Source organism: Onychostruthus taczanowskii, unplaced genomic scaffold (genome assembly GCF_017590055.1).
Source record: "Onychostruthus taczanowskii isolate IOZ18803 unplaced genomic scaffold, ASM1759005v1 scaffold18, whole genome shotgun sequence".
NCBI lineage: Eukaryota > Metazoa > Chordata > Aves > Passeriformes > Passeridae > Onychostruthus > Onychostruthus taczanowskii.
The window spans coordinates 12,666,643-12,688,380 of NW_024499017.1; the positions used below are offsets into that span (position 1 = coordinate 12,666,643).

Sequence of the window (21,738 nt, forward strand, 5' to 3'; positions counted from 1 at the left end):
CCTTCTTTTTACTAAAACCTTCTTCATATAAAATCCTGGTGGCGCCTTTTAAAAGGCAGCGCTTGACTTGTGCTCCGTGTCCAACGGCCCCAGGTCTGGGCTGTAAAATCAGCTGGGAAATTCGGGACTCAGCTTTTCTGGGTTTGCCTCCTTAATAACATCTAAGATTTCCAGGGCAATTCGCAGGGAGGGTGGTGAAGTCCTTTCTCCGAGGATTTCAGAGTGATGAGAGGCAGCTCCTGGGGGGAAAGTGGTGGAGCAAAAACCTTTCCCTTCACCTTCCCTGCAGCAGCGGGGACCTGGGGCCACGGGAACATGAGAACACAGGCACACGGGGACACGGGCACTCGGGGACATAGGGACAGAGAGCCCTTCCCAGGATGCCTCTCCCAGCCCATCCCGACAGCCCTTCCCACTAATCCGTAGGTGGAGCTCTTCTGTCATCTTTTTCTGCTTATGTTGCTAAGAACTAACCCAGAAATAGCTTTCCCGGGAGGAAAAAAAGTGCTTCCTCAGCAGCTTTTGCCAGAGGTGAACCGCTGTGAGCATCCTTTGAAGAGCCCGAAGCTGCAGGGCTTCTCCCCGGGGGGGTTGCGATGCCCCCTCCTCCAACCGCAGCGCAAGAAAAGGGGCCAAAATCTCTCCCGTGCCTCCTCTGGCCCCTTCCCCGACTGACGTCCAGCCTTCCCTTCTTCTCTCCTGTTCGCTGCAGGTCTGAAGGATGCGGCAGAGCCCCGCCGGCCCCCGGGACCCGCCCGCAGCCCGGCCTCGGGGAGCTGCTGCCCCTCTGCCGGTGCCCATCGGCGGAGGACCATGCCCGTGACGGGGGCACGGCAGCTCGCAGCGGGACGGGACAGCGGGGCTCCGTAGCCTTGTCCCCTGCTCGGTATCATGACTGGAGAGACCCAGCATGTTTACACCATCGGCGATACTGAGGCCGGCCCCAAAGAGCCCGACAAGGACTTGGGCTGTGAAGGCTGCGGGGACAAGGATGGGAGGGCGCTGGGCGGGGAGGGGACATCCCCCTTCCCCAAGGACAAGGAGCCCCAGAGCCAGCGGGAAGCCGTGATCCGGCCGCAGCAAGCGGGGAAGATCGACTTCAAATCCCTGCAGTGCAAGCCCAAGTTCGGCAATGACAGCACGTGGGGAGAGGTCAAGGGCGGCCCGCTGTCCCCGCCGGGGAAGGGGCGAGCCCGGGAGCGCAGCCGGCGCTCGGGGAAGGGCGAGCGGGGCCACCAGCAGCTCTACCGGCTCAGCATCGCCGGCACCCGGCCCAGCCCCACCATCGGCATCGCCTACCCGCAGCAGAAGGTGACGCCCCCGAAGAAGCCGGAGGTGACCCCCGCGGCCGGCAGCTACCGCTTCCACGTGCCCGGCATCCCCCAGCGCGACGCCGAGCTCCGGCCGGAGGAAATCGCCTTCGGCCGCTGCTTCCCCGACGCCGCCGGCGGCCGGACCTCCGCCAGTTATACCTCACAGCCCGGCCCTTCCCTCGGCCCCAAGGGGCAGCCCCCCGCCGCCGGCATCCCCCTCAAGAGCCCCGGCACCCATGGGCAGCTACATTATTTAGAGTTCCAGGCAAACCGGGCCGAGTCGTGGCCTTCCGCGGAGAAGAGCTTCGCCGGTGCTACCTACGGGATCTCGGTGCAGAAGCCCAGCTCTTTCTCCGAGGATGGCAAAGCCGCTGTGCACGGCCTGGGGGCTTTGCCCTGCCAGCTCCCCTTCCAGCTGCTGCACGAGGCGGGGAAGGAGCCGTTCCGCGGCAGCCAGGAGTACCTGGAGGTGGGAATCGCCGCCACCGCCCCGCTGGCTCCGGGTGCCTTCGCCTTCCACTCGTCCCCCAGAGAGTGGCCAGAGGAGCAGCTGGGTGGGGGCTCCTACGAGAGCGTGTCCCCCGAGGGGAGGCTGTACGGGCTGCCCGTGCCCCCGCCGCCACCGCCGCCCTTCCTGCACCCGCCGCCGCCGCCGGCCCTGCACCACGGCCCCTTGCCCTGCTACAAGGGCAGGGCCGAGCATCCCGCCGACCCCACTGGTGCTCTCCCGTCGTCTGGTGCTATCGACCAAAACCCAAGCACTTTCCAAGAAAACCAAGCTGTTTTTCCGTCTAGTTTACACTCGCCTACCATGCCAAAGCCGGTGGGGAAGAGGCAAGCCTCGGCCAAGGACGGCGTCCCCGGCCCGCGGTTGCTGGTGCAGAGCAGCCCCCTGAGAAGGACCGTGCCACCAAACTCCCTGTCCCAAGTGCACTTTCAGAGCAAGGCCTATTGCAGTTCCCCCGCGGGCAGCAGCGGCGCGGGAGCCGTGCCTTTCGAGACGAGCGTTCCCACTACGGCACCCACCCACCCCAGGCTTGTGCAAGCTTGGGAAGGTGCCACGAAGGCGTTTTCTCCCATGGACCAGAATTCAGCACCTTATTCAAACCCTGTTGGAAACCAGTTCTCATTCGAGTGCCAGTCTGGCCCCGAGCAGAGGCAGCACAGGCAGAAAAATGCCAGGCTGCCTTGGCAGCAGATGCACCTCCCTTCTGCAATGCCCGGTGCCAACAGGCTGGAGCTGTCGAGACACATCAGCAGCCAGAAGCTCCCCTTCCCCCTGGGCACGTCGGACTGGCAGGGCAGTGGGAAAGCCCAGAAAGGGCCCCCCATAAGCAATTCTCCGGGGTACCACAGCAAAAAGCTGTTACCAGGAGAGAGCCTGCAGAGGGGAGATCCCAGCATGACGGCAGCTTTCTCCTTTGAGAGTGGGAAGGAACCAGGGTCTCCTGCCTGCGACTCGAGAAGCAAAGCCCTGTTCTACACTATGGCTCAAGCAGCTCCTCCTCCTCCTCCCTCAAGGAGCTCATCGGGCTCAGGGCTGGTCCTGCCACCATCGGCCTTGGCGGCTGCCTCCCCTTGTGAGTCCCCACTGCCATCCCCTGTCCCCAACCCCACGTGTGGCAGCACCTGCTCGTCGCTGTCCCCCATGTCCAGCAGCCCACTCAACTTTGAGGACAGCCAGATATCCGGAGCGCTGACCCCCTCGCCCTTCTTCCAGCATCCCTGCCATGCCAAGGATGCCAACAAAGCCTTCCACCCCTCCGAGGTTCTGAGTCCCAGCTCACTTCATTACCGCCCTCCAGACTCTGTCAAGTCCTTCAGCTTCCCTCCGGATGCTCTGAAAGATGACAGCCTCCTGAAATGTGCCCCGGGCAGCCCGTTCCACAAACCCGGCGGGGAGACGGCCAAAGGATGCTCGGACGGGCTGGATGGGGAGCAGCCTCCACCGCCGTACTCCTCCCATCACCTGCTGGCCACCTCCCTGAGCAGTGCCAGCCTGGACCAGCTGGACGTGCTGCTGACCTGCAGACAGTGTGACCAGAACTACAGCAACCTGTCCTCCTTCCTGCAGCACCGCCAGTTCTGCGCCTCCCACCCTGCTGCCCAGGCAGAGCCCAAGGATGCTCCCCGGGCAACTGAGGGGCGGAAGGTGCTCCCACCTGAGCCTCCCAAAGCCCCCGGCCTGGCGCTCTCTCCAGACCCCCAGGGACATCTGTTGGCGCTAAACAAGAGCGACGACTTCTTGCTGGACGGGGAAGGCAAAAGCGAGGGCAAGGAGGATGCTCTGAAGGGCGGCCTCTTCCACGGCCTGGCCAGCAGCTCCCTCCCGCTCAGCGCCTCCGACCTGGACATCGACGATGCCAAGCTGGACAGCCTGATCACCGAGGCCCTCAACGGCCTGGGGTACCAGTCGGATAACCCGGAGATCGACAGCAGCTTCATCGACGTGTTCGCTGATGAGGAGCTGCCGGGCGTGAAGGCGGCTGGCGGGGGCGCGGCCCACAAGGCCAAGGAAGGCCTGGCCTCGGAGAGCAAATCCAAGCAGGCAGCGGAGGAGAAGGCAGCAGGAGAGGCCAAGGCTGGCTGTTTTTGTGAAGATGGCCACCCAGGTGGGGAGCAGGTGAAGAGAGGGGCAGGCAAGCGGCACCTTCACAGAGGGAGGGTGGCACGGAGGGTGGCACCGCAGGAGCCGGATCCCGCAGCAGAGGGAGCAGAGAGGACAGCCCGGCTGAGGGCAGGCAGGAAGAACAGCATCCCACCAGCCAGCACCTCCAGCCAAAAGCATCCCAGGAAACTCAGCCAAGACCCTCCGACGAAGAGCGAGGTGGGGCCAGGCATCACCACCAAGAGCTCCAAGCCGCCGCGGTTCTCCATGAAGGATGTGAAGAAGCGGAAGCCCCGGAGCGGGACGTGGAGCAAGGAGCTCATCCACAAGATCGTGCAGCAGAAGAACAAGCTCCACAAGCTGCAGGTGAAGAGCAGCAAGCAGGCCCAGTTGCCCCAGGCCACCGAGAGGCCGCTGACAGCCACCAAGGAGGGCGGGCTGCGGGAATACGACTACGTGTCCGACTCGGATGAGGAGGGGGCAGAGTGCAGCAAGCCCCGGGGCAGGAAGAAGCGTGGCACGGGATTCATGGGGAGGAGCAAGTACAGCTTCAGCAAGAAACGCCTGGGCAGAAGTGAGAGGGCCAGAGAGAAAGACCCAGCCTGGAGCTACAGCCGGAAAAGGGACAGTCAGAAAAGGGAGGCACAGGAGGATGGGGATGTCCCGAGTCAGGAGGATGCTGAGAAAGAGGATTGTGCTGCCAGAGCCCGAAGGAGGAGCAGCCACTCATCTGCTGGCAGCAACCACAGCGTGCCCAGAGAGATGGGCACGAGCCCACCCTGCGCTGGTGGGGCTGGTGACAAGGGTGGCACCCAGAGGAGGAGGCGCTCGGGCAGCCCAGCCCATGTGCCAGGGACTCCCCTCAGCCCTCCCCAGCACAGCAGCCCAAAGACGAGCCAGGAGAGCAAAGAGGACATTCCCAGGGGGAGCAGGAGGTTTGGCTCAGCCAAACCTTTGTTGGCAGGCTCCAGGACACGGCCGAGTACTGAACCAGGTGTTGCTGCCATGGACTGTGCACAGGAGGAGCCGTCACCTCAGCCCCAGGAAAGGCAAATGCCTGGCAGGGCCACCCCAGGAAGGAGCCCTGCCAGCTTCTCCTCTAAGGAGGGGGTGGAAGAGCCCAGAGGAGCAGCAAAGCTCCCTGGTGAGGCAGGAGAGCCCACCCTGCAGGCTCAGGGCTCTCCTGAGCTCACCGTGGACCACCAGAGGCACCAGTTTGCCCCTTTCCCAAGTGAAGGGCTGAAATACCACACAGAGGAGGTGATTGCTCCACCCCACAGCAGTAACAAATCGAGTCCTGGCCATGGGAGTGCCACCTGCTCGGAAGAAGGAACCAAATTCACGAAGGGACAGGGGCTCTGTGACACTCGGAAGGATTATCCCGCACCAGCTCCCACCTACGGGGGGGATGCAGTGGGAATGATGCTCGCTGCCAAGACACCCGATCCGTATGCCAGCAGTGACAATGCATTTTTTGATCCCAAAGGCCTTCCCAGTCACTACGAGGACAACCTCTTCCCAAAGCCCCCGGCCCTGGGCTCCTCCCACATGGATGACATGTACCTGTGCCGGGACGACATCAGCGCCAACTCCTTCGAACAGAAACACTCCAGCATCTCCCCTTTTGCCACAGAAATGCCACAGGGCAAAGTGTCCTCCCCTCTCAGCTTTGACTCCTCGTCGATATTCGGCGAGCTGCCCGTCTCCGAGTTCGATCCCTACGAGAGCAAGGATGGGTATGTGACACCGTTCCCCTGTCCCGGGAGCGTCCCCCGCAAGCCACTGCCCTTCGAGCAGCCCTACCCACCCTTCCTGCCGGAGAAAGACTGGTCCCTCATGGAGGAGGTGGCTCCCATGCTGCCAGAAGACATGACTCAGTTCCACAGCCTCTCCGTGGAGAAGCCACCCGCCAAGAAGTTCCCCGAGGAAGGAGCTGTCCCCAGCAGCCAGCTCTCCCTGCCGCTGCCAGACAGGATGGCGGATTACAACGTGGCTTTCATGAGCAACATTTCAGACGACGAGCTGGAGATCAAGCGCTTGGTCACGGAGCTGGAAAGCCAACTGCAAACCAGCAAGCTGGACTCCGAGGTGGCCGTCACCCTCCAGAAATCCGAGCCAAACATTCCTGTCCACCTGCGAGCACAGGGGGCCGAGCGGTTCCCGGTGATGCCGGGAGAGCCAGAGGCAGGCCAGGAGAAAGGGCTGTTTTTGGCAGGTGAGCTGGGCAGATCGAGCCTCTGCGTTGGGGAGAGGCTGGCAGGGGAGAAGCCAGATGTGGTGACTGCCCGTGAGGAGTATGAGAGACCCAGGGAGCCCTGGGCATGCCCGCTGGAGCTGAGCTCGCTGGAAACCGGGATGGGCATCCCAGCCCCGCTGGCCACAAACCATTTCTGCTCCAAAGACAGCAATGAGCAGCTCCAGGGAGTTGTGGCCACTGAGGAAAGAGACCTCAGGAAGATGGAAAATGGGTCTTCTTCCAAAAGTCTACCTGGCTCAAGCACAACTGACCAAACAGAGGCTCCCATCTACACCGGCCGTGTGACAAAAAGCCCTCCTGTTGTCACTGACCCCGTGTTCCCTGAGACCATGGGTGCAGCAGAAGTAACCAAAGACCCCCTGCCATCCCTGCCATGCCAGTGCAGTGCCGAGGGCTTCCCTGTGCCGGGGAAAGCAGACACTGATCCTGTGGAGCTGGAGAAGTTTGATGCCCATCTTCCAAACCCTAAACCCCAATTTGGCTTTCAGCAGGGTCCCACCCCAGCCTTGGATCTCGCCTTTTCACCTCATGTCAAAGAGGTCCCAGGTACAGAAGAAAAACCCTTAAGCAGGACTGAGCCCCCCAAAACAGTGAAAAATGCTGTCGATCTCAAAGGGGGTGGTGGTGGGCCTGCACTGGTGGAGGAGATGGAGGAGAGGAGGAGTCCCAACACCTATCAAAGCCCTGGGCCCAGCGACAAAGGCAGCAAGCCCAAAGTGCTGCTGTTTGAGATGCTGAGCGTGCCCAAGGAGAGCGACCGCCCTTCCCAGGAGATGATGGGGGCATCCCAGGAGACCTCTGCCAACCCTCTGCAGCAGCTCCAGCTCTTCGTCGCCCGGACGGTGAAGAACAACGAGGAGGAGCTGTTGATGCCGTGCTTCCCTGGGCTGCTGGCTCCCAGCCACCCCTGTGCCACCACCCACGTCCAGACAGAGCACCAGGAGCAGAGCAGTGCTGCTTTGGAAGAAGATCAGGCCCACCGAGGGGAAGGGGATCTCCCCAGTAGAAGCAGCACTGGGAATATCACTGTTCCAGGGAGAGAGGTGCTTTCTCCCAGTGGATGTGAGCAGCTGGACTCGTTGGATGCAGAGGGCTCTTACCATGCAAAACAATCCACGTCGGCAAAGCCGGAGCTGCAAAATAATGTAACAGAGCTGCAGCACTTAGCAAATGAACCCCCGGGGCTGAGGGACATTAATATCCCTGCAGATGGTGTTCCCCAGGAGCGTAATGACCTCTCACCACCCAACAGCACCGCCGTGACCTCGCTGCCAGGGCAGGGAAGGAAAGCTGATCAGCTCAGGGAAGAGCAGGAGGGAGATAACAACACAACGACCTTGGCATTTAGGAAACATGAGCAATCCCACCCCAGCCGTGGTTTGCTCGAGGAAGGAACACTGGGCAGAGAAGAGGGAGAGAGGCTGGAAAGGAGTTGGGTGGGGAAGGGGGCACAGCACCTGGGCAGTGCTCCCACGAGTCCTGTCAGCCCCCTTGGTCCCTCTGAGGGGGATCTCCACCAGGATCACAGCTTGGGGATGGAGATAAAAGCCAGCAGAGTCAGTGCAGATGTTCCCAGAGAAGGGAATGACAAGTTGTCCCTCAATGGCTGTGATTACACAGGCGAATCTCCAGCCAGCCTGCTCTCACCAGCCAAATATTCCAACCTCAAATGCTTTCAGAGCAGTGGGGCCGAGGGGGAGGACGTCCCCAGTTTAGGCAGTCAGCTCTCAGATGAGAAGAATTACAGCTCCTCCCTGCCTGCAACGCCAGCTTCATTCGTCACAAAGAGTTGTCCTCCCGAGGCCAGCAGCCATCACATCCCTCACACCGTGAGCCCAGCAGAGCAAGGGACATGGGACAGGGCACCCACCTTCCCTCCCTCGCCCCATCACTGCGGGGCTGTGCCAGTGGAAACGCCTGAGGAACGCCCTCATCACCTCCCTGATGGTGTTTTGGGTAGCTATGAATCATCTGGAAGAGAAAGGACAGTGAGACCCTGCACTCTGCTGCAGGGTGATGCTCTGGTGGGCTCTGCCTTGGAGATGGGTGGTCCCCAGGAATCTCCTGGGAAGGACTGTTCTCTTCCCTGCTCGCCGCCTTTCCACCAAAAGGGTGTTGGGAAGGAGGTCCCCGAAAACACCGATGCCATGCTGCCAAATTTTAAAGAAAACCAAGGGCGTGCCATCACAGACACAGTTGTTAACTCCACCCCTCCAGAAACCCAGGATTGTCCAACCCAGCCCACAGAGGATCTTCTGCCCATGGAAGAAAGGGAGGTCGACCTGAACCAAGAGAACAAGTTTGAAAACTGCTCCCGTGTCAGGAATAAGCATCAAAGTGAACCAGAGGCTTTGTGCAATGGTTTTGCTGTTCCCGACATGTCAGCTGCCATCAGCAGAGGTCTTACAAGGGTTGAAGATCCTGGTCCTGCTGAATTACATGACCACGAGTTTCCAGGGGCAGCAAAGGTGAGACTTGGTGTTTCCAAAACCACAGAGAGTGAAGGAAAGAGTTTAAAAGGGGAGAATTCCAAAAGCCATGGGGCTGCAGAAGCTGGGGGTTGTGTGTTAAACAGCGTGGGCCAAGGAGAGGACTACACACCCAGCAGTACTCCAGACCCATCCCAAAATGAACTCCACAAAGGAAGAAAGCCCAATGGACTCCCGGTGACCTGTGACATTTGTTCAGCCACTTTCCGGTCCAAGCCCGGCCTGACCAGGCACAAAGCTGTCAAGCACCAGGTGAAGAAGGGTGGTTTGCCACAGCCCAGCAAGACTCCCAGGTCCCCTCTGATTCCTGCACACAAGACGTCAAAAGCAGCTCAAAAGGTGCCCAGGAGGAGCCTGAAGGCGTCAGTCAAAGACAAAACCTGCAGCTCACAGGCGCTGACCTCCACCGTTGAACGCATTCCCAAGAAAATCCTCCCAGACCTGGAGAAAGAGCCCAGCACGCAGATGCAGGAGGTGGTGAGCAGAGTGCTCAGCGACCTCAGCGTGATCTCCTTGGAAATGTCCCAGGAGCTGCACCTGCAGAGGGAGGTGAAGGCAAAGGGACCGTGCCCGGAGGTGAGGGGATCGGGAGAGGCAGCGTCTGGGAAGGTGGATTCGAGATGGCAGGTCAGGAAAGGAGAAAAGGGCAGAAGGAGCCAAAGCAAAGATCTTAGTGAGGAGAACAGCAGTTCTGAGAAGCAGCTCAACAGGAAAGTGAGGCGAAGGAAAGTGAAGGTGTTTCCCAGCAGGAGTGAGCCCGATGGTCCCTGTGAGCTGGAGAAGAGCACAGGTCCTGCTGCCCTCGGCTCCAGCCTGCCCGGGATCACGGAGGGCTTGCACAAGCCAGATGGCTGCATCTCCACAGGGGAGAAAAACAGGACCAGCACAGCCCAGCACTCCCAAAAAGCCAAAGAGTCCTCTTGTGCAGCCGAGCTTGAGGAAGACCTGGGCAGCAGGATGGGGTCTCTAAAGGAGATGGTCAGCAAGGAGACAGCCACAGCCACAGTCACCTGTCCCGGGGAGGTGGAAGATCCAGATGCAGTGGAAGACACACAGGCTTGCAAAAAATGGATCAGTGGGTTTGTGGAGCAAGTGGCGAAGGGGTGGGGCAAGGTGGGCACAGAGCAGCATCGTGGTGTTGATGGCACAGAGGACATGGATGCTGGGACAGGGGACAGTCCAGTGGCAGCCAGTGACACCAGGAACTGGAGTGGTGCCCTGCAGGGCCCCGCAGCTCCTGCCGAAGGGGCTTTGCTGCTGGAGAGCCATGATTTGGGAACCACCCAGAATGTTTCTGGGCATGGTGCTCTGCAGACCACCCCAGGGACCAGCCCTCCTCCTGCAGAGCCAAAGCGGTGGGTGAAGGCAGATGTGCCACCAGGCCGAGAGCACTGCGGGGACAGCACGGCCACCTCAGACCTCCAGAGCTTTTTTGACGATGATTCCACCTTCTCCCAGCTGTTCCCCAGGGATGACCAGTTTGTCCGGAGGAAGTGCACGCGGGTCTATGGGAAGAGAAGCAAGAAACCCAAACCTGCCCCCGAGGTCAGCCTGCAGCCAGCAGGGGCCATCGACCTCTTCACCATCCGCCTGGCTTCTGACCTCAGCGACACCAGCTCCTTCTGTGTCACCAGGGAGGACCCTTGCGAGTACGAGACCATCTCTGTTGACGATGCCCTGATGCTGAACATGTGTCATGGCAGCAAGGCAAAGAGCGGAGATGCTGCTCCAGATGGATCTAAAAGCATCGAGCTGAGGTTGGACCAAGAGGTGACCGACCAAGGGAAGGAGGACATTGACTTGGAGGACAACATGCTGACCTTCTTGTGCCAGAACAGCCACACAGACAACATCCCCAGCTTGAACATCTGGGGCGGTCTGGATAAAGAGGGGGAAAGCCTCTCTGCCGAGGACATGTTTGAGCCTCTGATGGACCTTGAGGATGAGCACTCGCTCCAAGAAGTGAACTCTGAGCCCCCCGACCTGGCAGAGGAGTCCTACAATGCCAAAGATAACGGGGATTCGGACTCCCCCGAATTTCACACCATTGACATTGAGATGCTTAACGCAAAGCTGAAAATGAGAGACATGTGCTTCTTCAGCCCTTGCAAGGATCTTCCTGGCCACGGTGAGGATGGTGCTGTGAGTTTGAAGCCAAAGTCGGGCAAGCACAGAAGCAAGCTGGAAGATGGGAAATTGGGGAAAAACCGTGGGGACATAACCATCAAAACCAAAGACAAGCAGTACAAGTGCAAAGTCTGCTTCCAGTGGTTCCTGACGCTGGGGGAGCTGGACTTCCACAAGCTCTCCCACAACCCTTCCCCTCCTCCGACCTGCTACATGTGTGTGCAGCGCAAATTCAGCTCCCGGGAGCAGCTCCGGGACCACCTGAAGGAGAAGCACGCCAGGAACAAAGCTGGGCTGTGGGCGTGCGGGATGTGCCTGAAGGAGATCTCCGACGTCTGGATGTACAACGAGCACCTGCGGGAGCACGCCACGCAGTTCGCGCGCAAGGGGCAGGCGCAGAAGTCGGTGATGGGGCTGCCGGGCTGCTTCGGTGAGGACAACGCCGCCGTCACCCACTTCCTCAACAGCATCATGTGTCGGAAACCCAGCAGGTCCTCCCGGCACGGCGACCCCGGCGGCCGGCATGGGGTCAGCAGAGAGAGCAAGAGCCCCAAGGAGTTGCCCCTTGAGCAGGAGAAGGCGATGAAAGACCCCTTGGAAAGCAGTGTCAAAGTGAAGCCACCTGCACCCAGCTCCTCCAAAGCATCCTCCAGCCCATCTCCAGAGCACACGGCAAAGAGTGAAAGCACCCCAAAATCTGTCCCCATGCACCCAGACTGCAAGGATCCTTCCCGGGACTGCCATCACTGTGGCAAACAGTTCCCCAAACCCTTCAAGCTCCAGCGGCACTTGGTCGTGCACAGCTTGCAGAAGATTTACTTGTGCCACAAGTGCCCCATGTTCTACCAGGAGACCAAAGAGCTCCGGAGCCACCTGAGCCAGGAGCATGGCGTGGTGGAGGAGCAGGAGATCAAGCACACCACCCTGTACGCCTGCGAGCTCTGCGCCGACGTCATGCACGTCATCAAGAAGTCCTTCATCTGCAGCATGTGCAACTACACCTTCTCCAAGAAGGAGCAGTACGACCGGCACATGGAGAAGCACCTGGCGGGCAGCAGCAAGACTTTCAAGTTCCGAGGGGTCATGAGGCCTGGCGCTGCTTGCAGGGAGGGCAGGGAGAAGGTGAAGGAGGACGGATCTCTCCGGGAGGGAATGCCACCGAGCAAGAAGCGGAAGGTGGCTCACCATGGCAGCTCAATCTCACACAGGTCACCAGTCCACCTGGACCCCACGAGTGACCTTCAGCTGGCAGAAGCTGGAAGCCCCAGCCTGCAGGTTCCCGCTGACTCCTTCCCAACAGCACCTGGTGACCTGGGAGCATCCCAGCCCACCATGAAGGCAGAAGTCCTGGTGGGTGACTTCTCAGAGCTTCTGGCAGAGATGGAGAAGTCCCCATTTGACCCCTTGCCACCACCACCCTGCCTGTCCCCATCTCTGCCGCCAGCTGCTGCAGGCAGCCCCGAGCTCGGCCACATCGCTGGCCTGTCCATCGAGGAGCTGAAGAAAGGAGCCTTTGATGGGAAACCACTTCCTTTCTTGGACTCGCCTGAGTTTCCCATGGACCTTGGTGGCTTGGCTTGTCACCAGGCCACCAACCAAAAACTGTCCCCACCCATCCTGACCCAGAAACATGGCTGTGCCGATGCCCATAAAACAACAAGCACTGGCAACAAAGATGAATACAGGGACTGTATCCTGGAAAATCCCAGCACAGACACCAACACCATGGAGGGGATCCCTTTTCTCCAGCTTGCCAAGAAGGTCTCAGAGCTTTCTTCCCCTAAGGCAGAGTCTCCACAAGCCACGGACACCCACAAATGGGGCAGCCCCAGTGCCAGTGATGCCTCTGCCTGGGAAGGTACAGCTAAGCCGGGGTCTCCAGAAGGTGCCCACCAGCCCCTGCCCCCAAAGGACAAGACAGCATCGCCCACACTCAACAGAGCTTCCAAAGATCCAGTGCCACCAAAGAAGACCGTGGGTAGTGAGGCTGCTCCCAGTGTGGGCAGCCCCGAGGAGGGTCAGCAGCCCATCTCAGGGAAGGAGAAATCCGTGCCTGAGGCGAAGGACAGTAGCGCTAACGCCAAGGACCAAGGCAGCAACCCAGGCAAATCCAGCAGCCACCAGCCCAGAGATGAGATGGCCAGCAACACCACAAGACACGGCCACGCTGAGCCAGGCAGAGCCACCGGCAAGCTTCACCCCAAGAGGAGGAAAGAACACAAGTCCTTGAGCCACCGGAGCAGCTCCGGCTCCCGGGAGAACATGGAAGGAGACGGGAAGAAGAAGAAAGCCCGGCCACCGTGCCCGGCCAGGAGCGAGAGCACCGCTGAGCTCAAACGTGGCAGCTGGAGCAACGCCGAGGCTCCCGCCCTGTCCCCTGGCAGGAGGGACACGCACTGCAGCAAGCTGGGACCCAAGCCCAGAACGGGCCCCCAGCTGAAGAAGATGGTTCTGGACCCTTACAACCAGAAGAAAGGGGAGCTCCGCCACGCCAACGGGGACGTGAAGCGCAGGAAAGCCATTCTGGGCAAGAGCCTCCACCAAGTGTTGGCCAAGGGGCCAGCGCCATCCCCGCGTGGCTCCTGGCACGGCCCCCGCGCCTCCCGTGGGGCCAAGGCGGCCGGCCCGGCCAGCTACCGCAGCGCCGAGTCCCAGAACAACCTGCTCAGCCAACTCTTTGGGCAAAAATTAACCAGCTTTAAAATTCCTTTAAGAAGAGATACTTCAGAATAATTTATGGAAGTGACTTATGGTGATCCTCAGCTGCTTTCATGGGGTTTGCAAGGGAAAAATTATCAAAGCATTAAATTCGTTTGTGTAGCATGATTTCTCTGTCTAGCTTAAATGAACTTGCACTGCAGCCTCTGTGAAATAGTTTGCTTTGTGTCTACTAATCTACTTTAATTCACCTGATTTATCATGCAAATGCTAGAACTTTGATGTTGCTGATGATTTTCATGAACTGAAATTGTAATCGCTTTGGGCAGACTGAATCGTCGAGAGCAATTGCTTTATTGCAGAAGTGCTGAGGTTATAAGGATACTTGCAAATCTCAGACCCTTTTGAGTCTGTGTCTGTGTTATCTTTGTACAAAGTACTTGAAGAGATGAACTTCATTCCGTAGACGTCTTATTCATAAGGTGCAGTACACTGTAGAAAGCAAATTTTATTTTTTTTTTTGTGGAAGATTTTGCACAAATAATCCCGTACAATTCATTTAATTGGGAGCTGGCCTAAGCGATGATACAATTAAAAAATTAAATTAAGACCCAAGTGTCCTATATTTTGACAGCCATCCCCAAGAATTTTGTTTCTACATCGTCAAGAGAAGAACGACCCAGCTCTGGGGTTCTGGGGCTGTCGGAGCCCTCCAGAGGATGCTGCCACTCTTTGACCACTGTAGACGATGGGACTGGAGGAGAAGCGTCCCCGCGAGCAAACTGCACCTTGACACTTGTGACAAACTCTGATTTTTTTAGGGTTTTTTGGGGTTTTTTGTGTGTGTGCGTGTGAGCGTGTGCGTGTTTTTTTCTTTTTGTTTGTGGGGGGGGGGTTTTTTTGTGCAACGAGAAAACTGTGCCAATTTACCGCAGCGAAAACCGGTACTGTCCGAGTGCCCTCAACGGTATCACTTCTAAACTCTCTTACTGTATTGACGTAGTGGCTCTATAGGTATCCGCTTGTACTATGCAGTTACTGGTGCTATTCTTCATTTGTAATGTGAATACAGACTTCCTTGATTGAAAAAAAAAAAATGGGGAATTGGTAAGGAGAAGCTATTATCTGTCAAAAAAATGGAGCAGGAAAAGAGAATTTAAAAAAAAAAAAAAACCAAGGGGGAAAACATTCAGCTTTAGGGAGAAAAATTAGGTTTAGGGGAAAAATACAACTTTGGGGGAATAAATACAACTTAGGGAAAAAATACAACTTTAGGGGAAAAGCTCCTCTATGCTGGTACTCCATAGTGTCAAAAAGGTTACGTCACATTAAACAAGCACGTTCTACAACCAAACTTTTGGATCCAGAAAGAAATCTCAGGTGCAAATGAGGACATGGAAAGATTTTATTGAAATACTCCCAAGTCAAGGAGGTGAAGTAATGCACTGATGTGATATGAACAGTCAGAGTACTTTGCGTCTGTCCTGCAATGATTTTTTGTTTTGTTTTAGAGTTAAAAGGAAAAAAAAACCAGAGGCTTTATTCTGTTAATATGTATCTTTACAATTCTTTGTATTGTATAAAAAACTATTGTAGGTAATTTACCTTGGGTGCAATGTGTTCTGTCAAAAGTTTTTATTTTGATATTTTGTCCAGAGAAGCAGAGAGAGAGCAGGAAACGCTGTTTTATGATGTTGTCCGTGTGCTTTTAAAGTGCCTCTTTAATATTGTTAAATAAAGTATGAGATAAAAATATGGGGTGGTACTGTAAAGTCATCCATGATTAATCTTTTCAAATATATTCCAATATTTTCACAGAAATTCCCTGTCTGCGTGATGTTTGGGGGATGTTTGAGGTGTCCTCTGTAAAGGAGGACTTTGGTGCCACTGCTGTCACCTCAATGGTTTGCAAATTGTTGGAGCTTCTCAACAGTGAAGATGCTCCTGCAGCTCCTCTTCCTCACAGATCTTGTCCGAGTGCTGCTCATGGCAGGAGAGTCTTGTCCCTGAGGGGAAAAACCCAAGGTGATGGTTGTGGTGGTGGCCTGGTTTGGTGGTCCTCAACTGGTGGTGGTGGTGGCACAGTTAGATCATCATGAATTGGCCATTGTCACAGCCCAATTTGGGCATTACCAACTGGCAGTGGCAACAGCCTGATCTGTCATCATCAGTTGGTGATGGTGGTGGTCCAGTTTGGTCATCATCACTTTGTGATGTGATGGGGTTACCTACTTTGGTCATCACCAGGTGTTGATGGCCCAGTGTGGTCACCAATTTGTGGTGAAGGTGGTAACAGTGATGGTGGTGATGATGGTGATGGTAATGGTCCAGTTTAACCATTCCCCATTTTGGAGGGGAAAAACCCAAGGTGATGGTTGTGGTGGTGGCCTGGTTTGGTGGTCCTCAACTGGTGGTGGTGGTGGCACAGTTAGGTCATCATGAATTGGCCATTGTCACAGCCCAATTTGGGCATCAGCAACTGGCAGTGGCAACAGCCTGATCTGTCATCATCAGTTGGTGATGGTGGTGGTCCAGTTTGGTCATCATCACTTTGTGATGTGATGAGGTTACCTACTTTGGTCATCACCAGGTGTTGATGGCCCAGTGTGGTCACCAATTTGTGGTGAAGGTGGTAACAGTGATAGTGATGATGATGATGATGGTGATGATAATGGTCCAGTTCAACCATTCCCCATTTTGGATGGTGATGGTGATAATGATGGTGTTGGTGAGGGTGATGATGGTGACAGCCCAGATTGCTCATCCCAAATTATGATGGTGTGGTTATGGTAGTGATGATGGTGATGGTCCAATTTGCTTATGCCATGCCCAGTTTATGGTGATGGTGATGATGGTGATGGTGACAGCACTGGTGATGGCCTGGTTTGCTCATCCCAAATTTATGATGGTGATGGTGATGATGGAGAGGCCCCATTTGGTTCATCCCCATTTGATGGTGATGGTGATGATGATGATGATGCAGATGCTGCTGGCAATGATGATGGTGATTAATGATGATGGTGATGATGATGATGATGATGATGATGAGTGCCCATTTTGCTCATCCCCATTTTATGATGATGGTGATAATGATGGTGTTGGTGATGGTGATGCTGCTGCTGCTGGTGATGACGATGACAGTGATTGGTGATGATGATGATGATGATGATGATGATGATGATGACGATGGTGATGATGATGATGATGATGGTGATGATGATGGTGATGATGATGGTGATGGTGATGATGATGATGATGATGATGCTGTTGAAGGCCCAGTCCTCTCATCCCCGCTTCGTCCTCGAGCTGACCTCTGCGGCCCCGCTGGGCTGGGGTGGGAGCCGCCACCGAGGCGGTGTACTCCATCCTTTAATTACTGCCGCAATCACAACACGGAGCCGCTGTCAGTGAGAGATAGCTCGGCACCGCCGGCTGGGATCCTCGCCACTCGGGGCTTGTAACTAAAACTGCAGGATTAATTTGATTAATTGATAGAATTATTTTCCAAACTACTCTTTTGTTTATGGAGGCTTAAAATGCTTGCCGCCTGCACCCTCCTGGTGTGTTGCAGAGTGGAGATAAAGTGGCTGAAAATAATTAGTATGGCTTAATTTAGGGAAAAAAATAACCTCAAAAGAATTTTGCAGAAAATTTAAGGCGGCACATTTTATTTTGTTTTGGCAGGAAATATTATGGAGCTGGAAATGGGACTTTTATGTTTTCCCTGTGCTATATTTCACCAGGGCAGCAAACCTGCGGGGCGGAGGAGGAGAATTTCATGCCTGGTTGTCACCAGAGCTCTCCCACACCTCCAGATTCATCACCTGGGCACCTGGAAATGAGTCTCCTGGGAGCCAGGGGAATGCTGCAGGGATGGGACCCATCCCCAGGGCCCTGGGATGAGTGCAGGGACCCCTTCCCAAAGCTGCACCCATTTTTTGGAAGCCCAAGACACAAGTGACACCCACCTCAGGCTCTGCTCCCTCTAGCATGCCACTCCCCAGGGAAATGTTGGCATCGTCCCCACATCTTTGGGGGCTGAATTATTTAATTTATCCTTTCCCCTCTAAATGTGTGTAGGTTTTTTCCCCTGCTCTCACCCACACCCCACTCCCTCAGTCCCCCCCACCCATCGGCTGCTCTGAGCTCCCCAAACCCCCACGTTTGCTGAGTCCTGCATTATCCAGCAGCGTTTGTCACTTGGGAGATTGCAGGCCCCTGTCACCGTAATTCCAGTGAGGATGCAAAGCCAGGCAGCTTCTCCCTGCTGGGGATTAGCTCCCTGCTCTGCGGGGGCCAGCGGAACAGGGGGGCTCCCGTGGCACCCAGCACGTCCGGGGGTCCCAGCCCCTGCACCCCCCGGGGATATGGGGGGGTCTGCACCCACATCCTCAGGGGTGGGACAGTTCCAGGCCCCAGGGGCTGCAGGGTGGGGCTGATGGGAGGTGCCTGGCGTTAGAGGAGCCCCTCGGGGGCATTGCTTGGCTTCTTGCCACCACCCTAAATTTTCCTCAAGCTGTTTGCTCTTCAAGCCCCCTCCCCCCCTCAAATCCAGCCAGCCTTTCTTTTCTCAGCCCCACATCCAAGTTTCTGAGCCAGAGGTGCTTTAAGCCTCTCCATAAAGCCTGGAGGATAACGGGATCCACCATGGTTGTCACGCTGCAAGCAGGGGCTGAAGATTTAGGAATTTTTTTTTTTCTTGCTTTTGAGTCAAATCTGGCTGTTCCTTGCACAGCAGGAATTTAAAGCCCAGCTCCCACCTTCCTCCCCAGGGTGTGTGACAGGGATCACACGCACCAGAGGTGCTGAATTCATGCAGGAAAACCTGGAGCCCTGGTTGTGAAAAGGAGCATTGCAACCCCCAGGGATGCCATCCTGCCAGCAGTGATGCTTCTGAAGGCCAGGAATTGGTTGGATTGCTCCTTTTGGGAGTTTAGAACATCATTCCTACAGAAGGAGATGAGTAAGAGGGAGGGGGAAATAAGCCCTGAGACATCCCAGCCTTGGATTTGGGGTGTGGGGGCTGCTCACCCACACATTCCCACCTGGTTTCAGGGGCATCCAGCATCATTTGTGCCAGGGGAGTTTTAGGTTGGATATTGGGAAAATTTCTTCATGGAAAGGTTTGTCCAGCCCTGTCCCAGCTGCTCGAGGCAGTGGTGGAGTCCCCGTCCCTGGAGGGATTTAAAAGCCACGTGCATGTGCCACTTGGGGACATGGTTCAGTGGTGGCCTTGGCAGTGCCGGGGCTCCATGATCTTGGAGGCTTTTCGAACCTAAATCGTTCCACGGTTGGGATTTGTTTGAATCCCAAACCCTTCCACGCTGCCACCGCAGCTTCCAGGAGCCCGGAATTCCGCGGCAGCGTCTCTGCCCGGGACGTGCCCAAGCCGTGCCCAAGTCAGGGAGGAACATGCCCAAACCGTGCCCAAACCGTGCCCAAGCCGTGCCCAAGCCGTGCCTAAGCCGTGCCCAGGCTGTGCCCAGGCTTTGCTCTGCCATGTCCCACCCGTGTCACATCCGTGCCCAAGCCTCGGAGGACCCCGGGCTGCTGGCAGCCTCCCAGGGGCAGGTGACAAGTGGCACCCAGGGCCGGGTTCTGCTGCCAGCAGGTGGCAGGGCCCTTCTGCAGGTGGGGCACCGTGATGCCAGTCCTCCCTCTTGGGACAAAAAAAAAACCCCTAAAATAGGATATTTTGAGCTGGAAAAAAAGCTGGTTTTGGAGCTTTGGCAGACCGTGCCAGCGGGAAGTGCCACCAGCTGGCACCGGGGGCTCAGCACAGCCCCCCAAAATGCCCCCCCAGCCATCCCTGAGCCCTGAAATCCGGCAGAGGCAGCGCCTCGGCTCTTCCCATTGACATTCCTGCGCCGCCGCCTCCTCTCGCCGCGTCTCTAATAATATCAGGCCAGATTAATTGGCACTAATACAAATGTACACAGCTCCATAAAAAGATGTCACCTCGCTCACAATGGGGGGAACGGCTGCTCCCGCATTATCTCTGCTCTGCAGGCGTGTAATTCACTCCTCGGGAAAACACGCTATTTATTCGGCTCCCCCGTAACAATCTCTCTGCAAACACCACGGCTTCGGGAAGGGAGCAGGGAGACACCCAGCCCCGCCGCTGTCACCGCCACCCCCGTGCAGGGCCACCCGTGGGTGTCCCCAGGGGATGCGGGATTTGGGGACGGCCCCGCGCCGGGATCCAGCCCTTGGGTGGTGGTCGAGCCGGCGAATTGTCAGCCCTGGGGGGCTCTGGGATGGTGCCAGAAAGGGAATTAAAGGGACATTGGCAAGGAGCGTGCCAAGGGAAGGACCGCAACCTGTTTCCTCCGCTGCCCAGGGCAGGGCGGCAGCACCCACCGGCTCCAGCGAGGCTTTTGGGGCATTTTTTGGGGAGGGATGCAGCCCCCCGTGGGTGTGACGATGTCCCCTGGTCCCCTGGAGATGCTGCCACCGCTTCTTCCAGCACAAAGAGCCGGGGACAGCCCCCACCCCTCTGCTGCCTGCCGGGGAGAGGGAATTCGGGCACCTCGTCGGTGTTCGCTCACCCCCAGCCCCTCAAACGCCTGCAATTAGCGATGCTGTGTTTAATTAAACGGCCGTCTAATTATCTCGGCGTAAGCAAACACGGGAGCTGCGGGGCCGGGGGGGATCCGTGGATGTGCCAGAGGAACCGGCTGGATCTGCCGCGCCCCCAGCCCCAAAATCCCCGCAGCCCAGCCGGGGGGAGCCCGGAGAGCCCCGAGAGAGCCGGGCTGGGTCTGGGCTCCCCTCGGCAGCCCCTGCTGGGTCAGAACCATCAGGAATGGCACAGGGAAGAGGCTCCTGGGCCGGGCTGGGAGGGAGGGAAGGGCTCTGGAAGCAGAGCTGCTCCCAGGGATTGGTCACTCGAGGTCACTCGAGGTGAAAGGCGCCGCCAGGATGGTTTTGGGGGGTGGTCAGCCAAGGGGGGGCCAGCAGAGCCTTGTCCTCAGCAGCATCTCCCTCCTTCCATAGGGTTTTTTTTTTTTTTTCTCCCCTGGATCTCTTCTTAATTCCTAACTTAATTTCTTTTGACATCCTCATTGCCGGTTTGACCTCTTTACTGGAATCATGCGCTGCTTAAAACTCATTATCCCACCATTGAAACAGGAAGTTAATTAAAAACCCTTTAAAAAAAGAAAAAGAAAAGGGGGGGAAAAAAGCACATCCCATGTCCGGGGATAGATGGAAAGGGATATGACCGAGCTGTGCCGTGTCCCCACAGCCCACCAGCCCCCTCCATTGATCCATCATTATTTGGGGAGCACCATCACCACTGGCAAATCCTCCTGATCCAAGGTCAGCCATGGGCAAGGTCCAGTTTGGGAGAAATTGTTGTTTTTCACAGGACAATAATAGTCCCATCATGGATTCAAAATCTAAGTGGCTCCTGTTTAAGCCACATTTCACCCCAAAATTTCTTCATGCTCACAGGTCACCTGGCTGGGATGATGCCAAGGAGGGACCCCCGGACTCCTACACCACGCCAGGGTGTCCCCCACCCTGAGCCAGCATCATGAAGGGTCATGGCAGTCACAAGTGGGAGGTTTTCATTTCATCTGGAAATGAGAGGGTTTCTAGGGGATCCAAAAGAGCCCCTGGGGACCCCACAGAAGGTTTGGGGGGCCCCATGAGAGGTTTTGAGCATCTGTGAAATGTGGATTGGGACCCAGCGAGGGCACTGAGGTCCCAGCAGGGGGATTGCTGTGAGTGTAGGACCTTCCAGAGACGTCACAAAGGACCCCAAAGGGAAATATGGGGACCCCAAAGAAGGACTGAAGACCCCAAAGGGGAAGTTCAGGATGCTGAGGACGGGTCGTGGAACCCAAAAAGGGGAGTCCGACCTGACGGGGTGGTACCAGAGACCCAGAGCAGAGGCTGGGAGCCTCACGGGGCTCCCGGAGCGGGGCTGGGGACACCTTTGGGAGCTTTTGGGGACACCTTTGGGAGCTTTTGGGGACACCTTTGGGAGCTTTTGGGGGACCTGGGTGGGGGGGAGCGGGCACGGAGCGAGCCCCGCCCCCTCTGCCGTTAGCCCCGCCCCGCCGCGCGCGCCATCCGGTGGGCGTGGCCGGCGGGGGGCGGGGGGCCCGCCCGCCGCCACCCACCTGCCGCCCGCCCAGCCGCCAGCCGGGGCGCCGGGCTCGCCCCTCGCCGAGCGATGTCCAGGAGGAAACAGAGCAACCCCCGGCAGATCAAACGTGAGTCGCCGCTACCGGCAGCCTCTCCGCCGTTCCCTGCTGGCCGCACCGCCCTCACCACCTC

The 21,738-nt window shown here is 57.2% G+C and overlaps 2 protein-coding genes across 2 annotated transcripts in view; both read left to right on the plus strand.

Annotated features, from left to right (window-relative positions):
* Nucleotides 1–891: 891 nt before the first annotated feature.
* Nucleotides 892–13,527, plus strand: ZNF469 (zinc finger protein 469). Its single transcript, XM_041400820.1, has one exon. The coding sequence runs from the start codon at nucleotides 892–894 to the stop codon at nucleotides 13,525–13,527; it is 12,636 nt and encodes a 4,211-aa protein (XP_041256754.1).
* An 8,015-nt stretch (nucleotides 13,528–21,542) lies between these two features.
* ZFPM1 (zinc finger protein, FOG family member 1) overlaps nucleotides 21,543–21,738 on the plus strand; it is a 35,116-nt gene continuing 34,920 nt past the window's right edge. The window contains 1 exon segment of the mRNA XM_041400902.1: nucleotides 21,543–21,674. Within this exon segment, the coding sequence (XP_041256836.1) occupies nucleotides 21,635–21,674 (40 nt within the window). The 5' untranslated portion in view covers nucleotides 21,543–21,634.

Coding starts and splice junctions, on each gene's coding strand:
- ZNF469 (XM_041400820.1), top strand. CDS start 892: ATGACTGGAGAGACCCAGCATGTTTACACCATCGGCGATACTGAGGCC.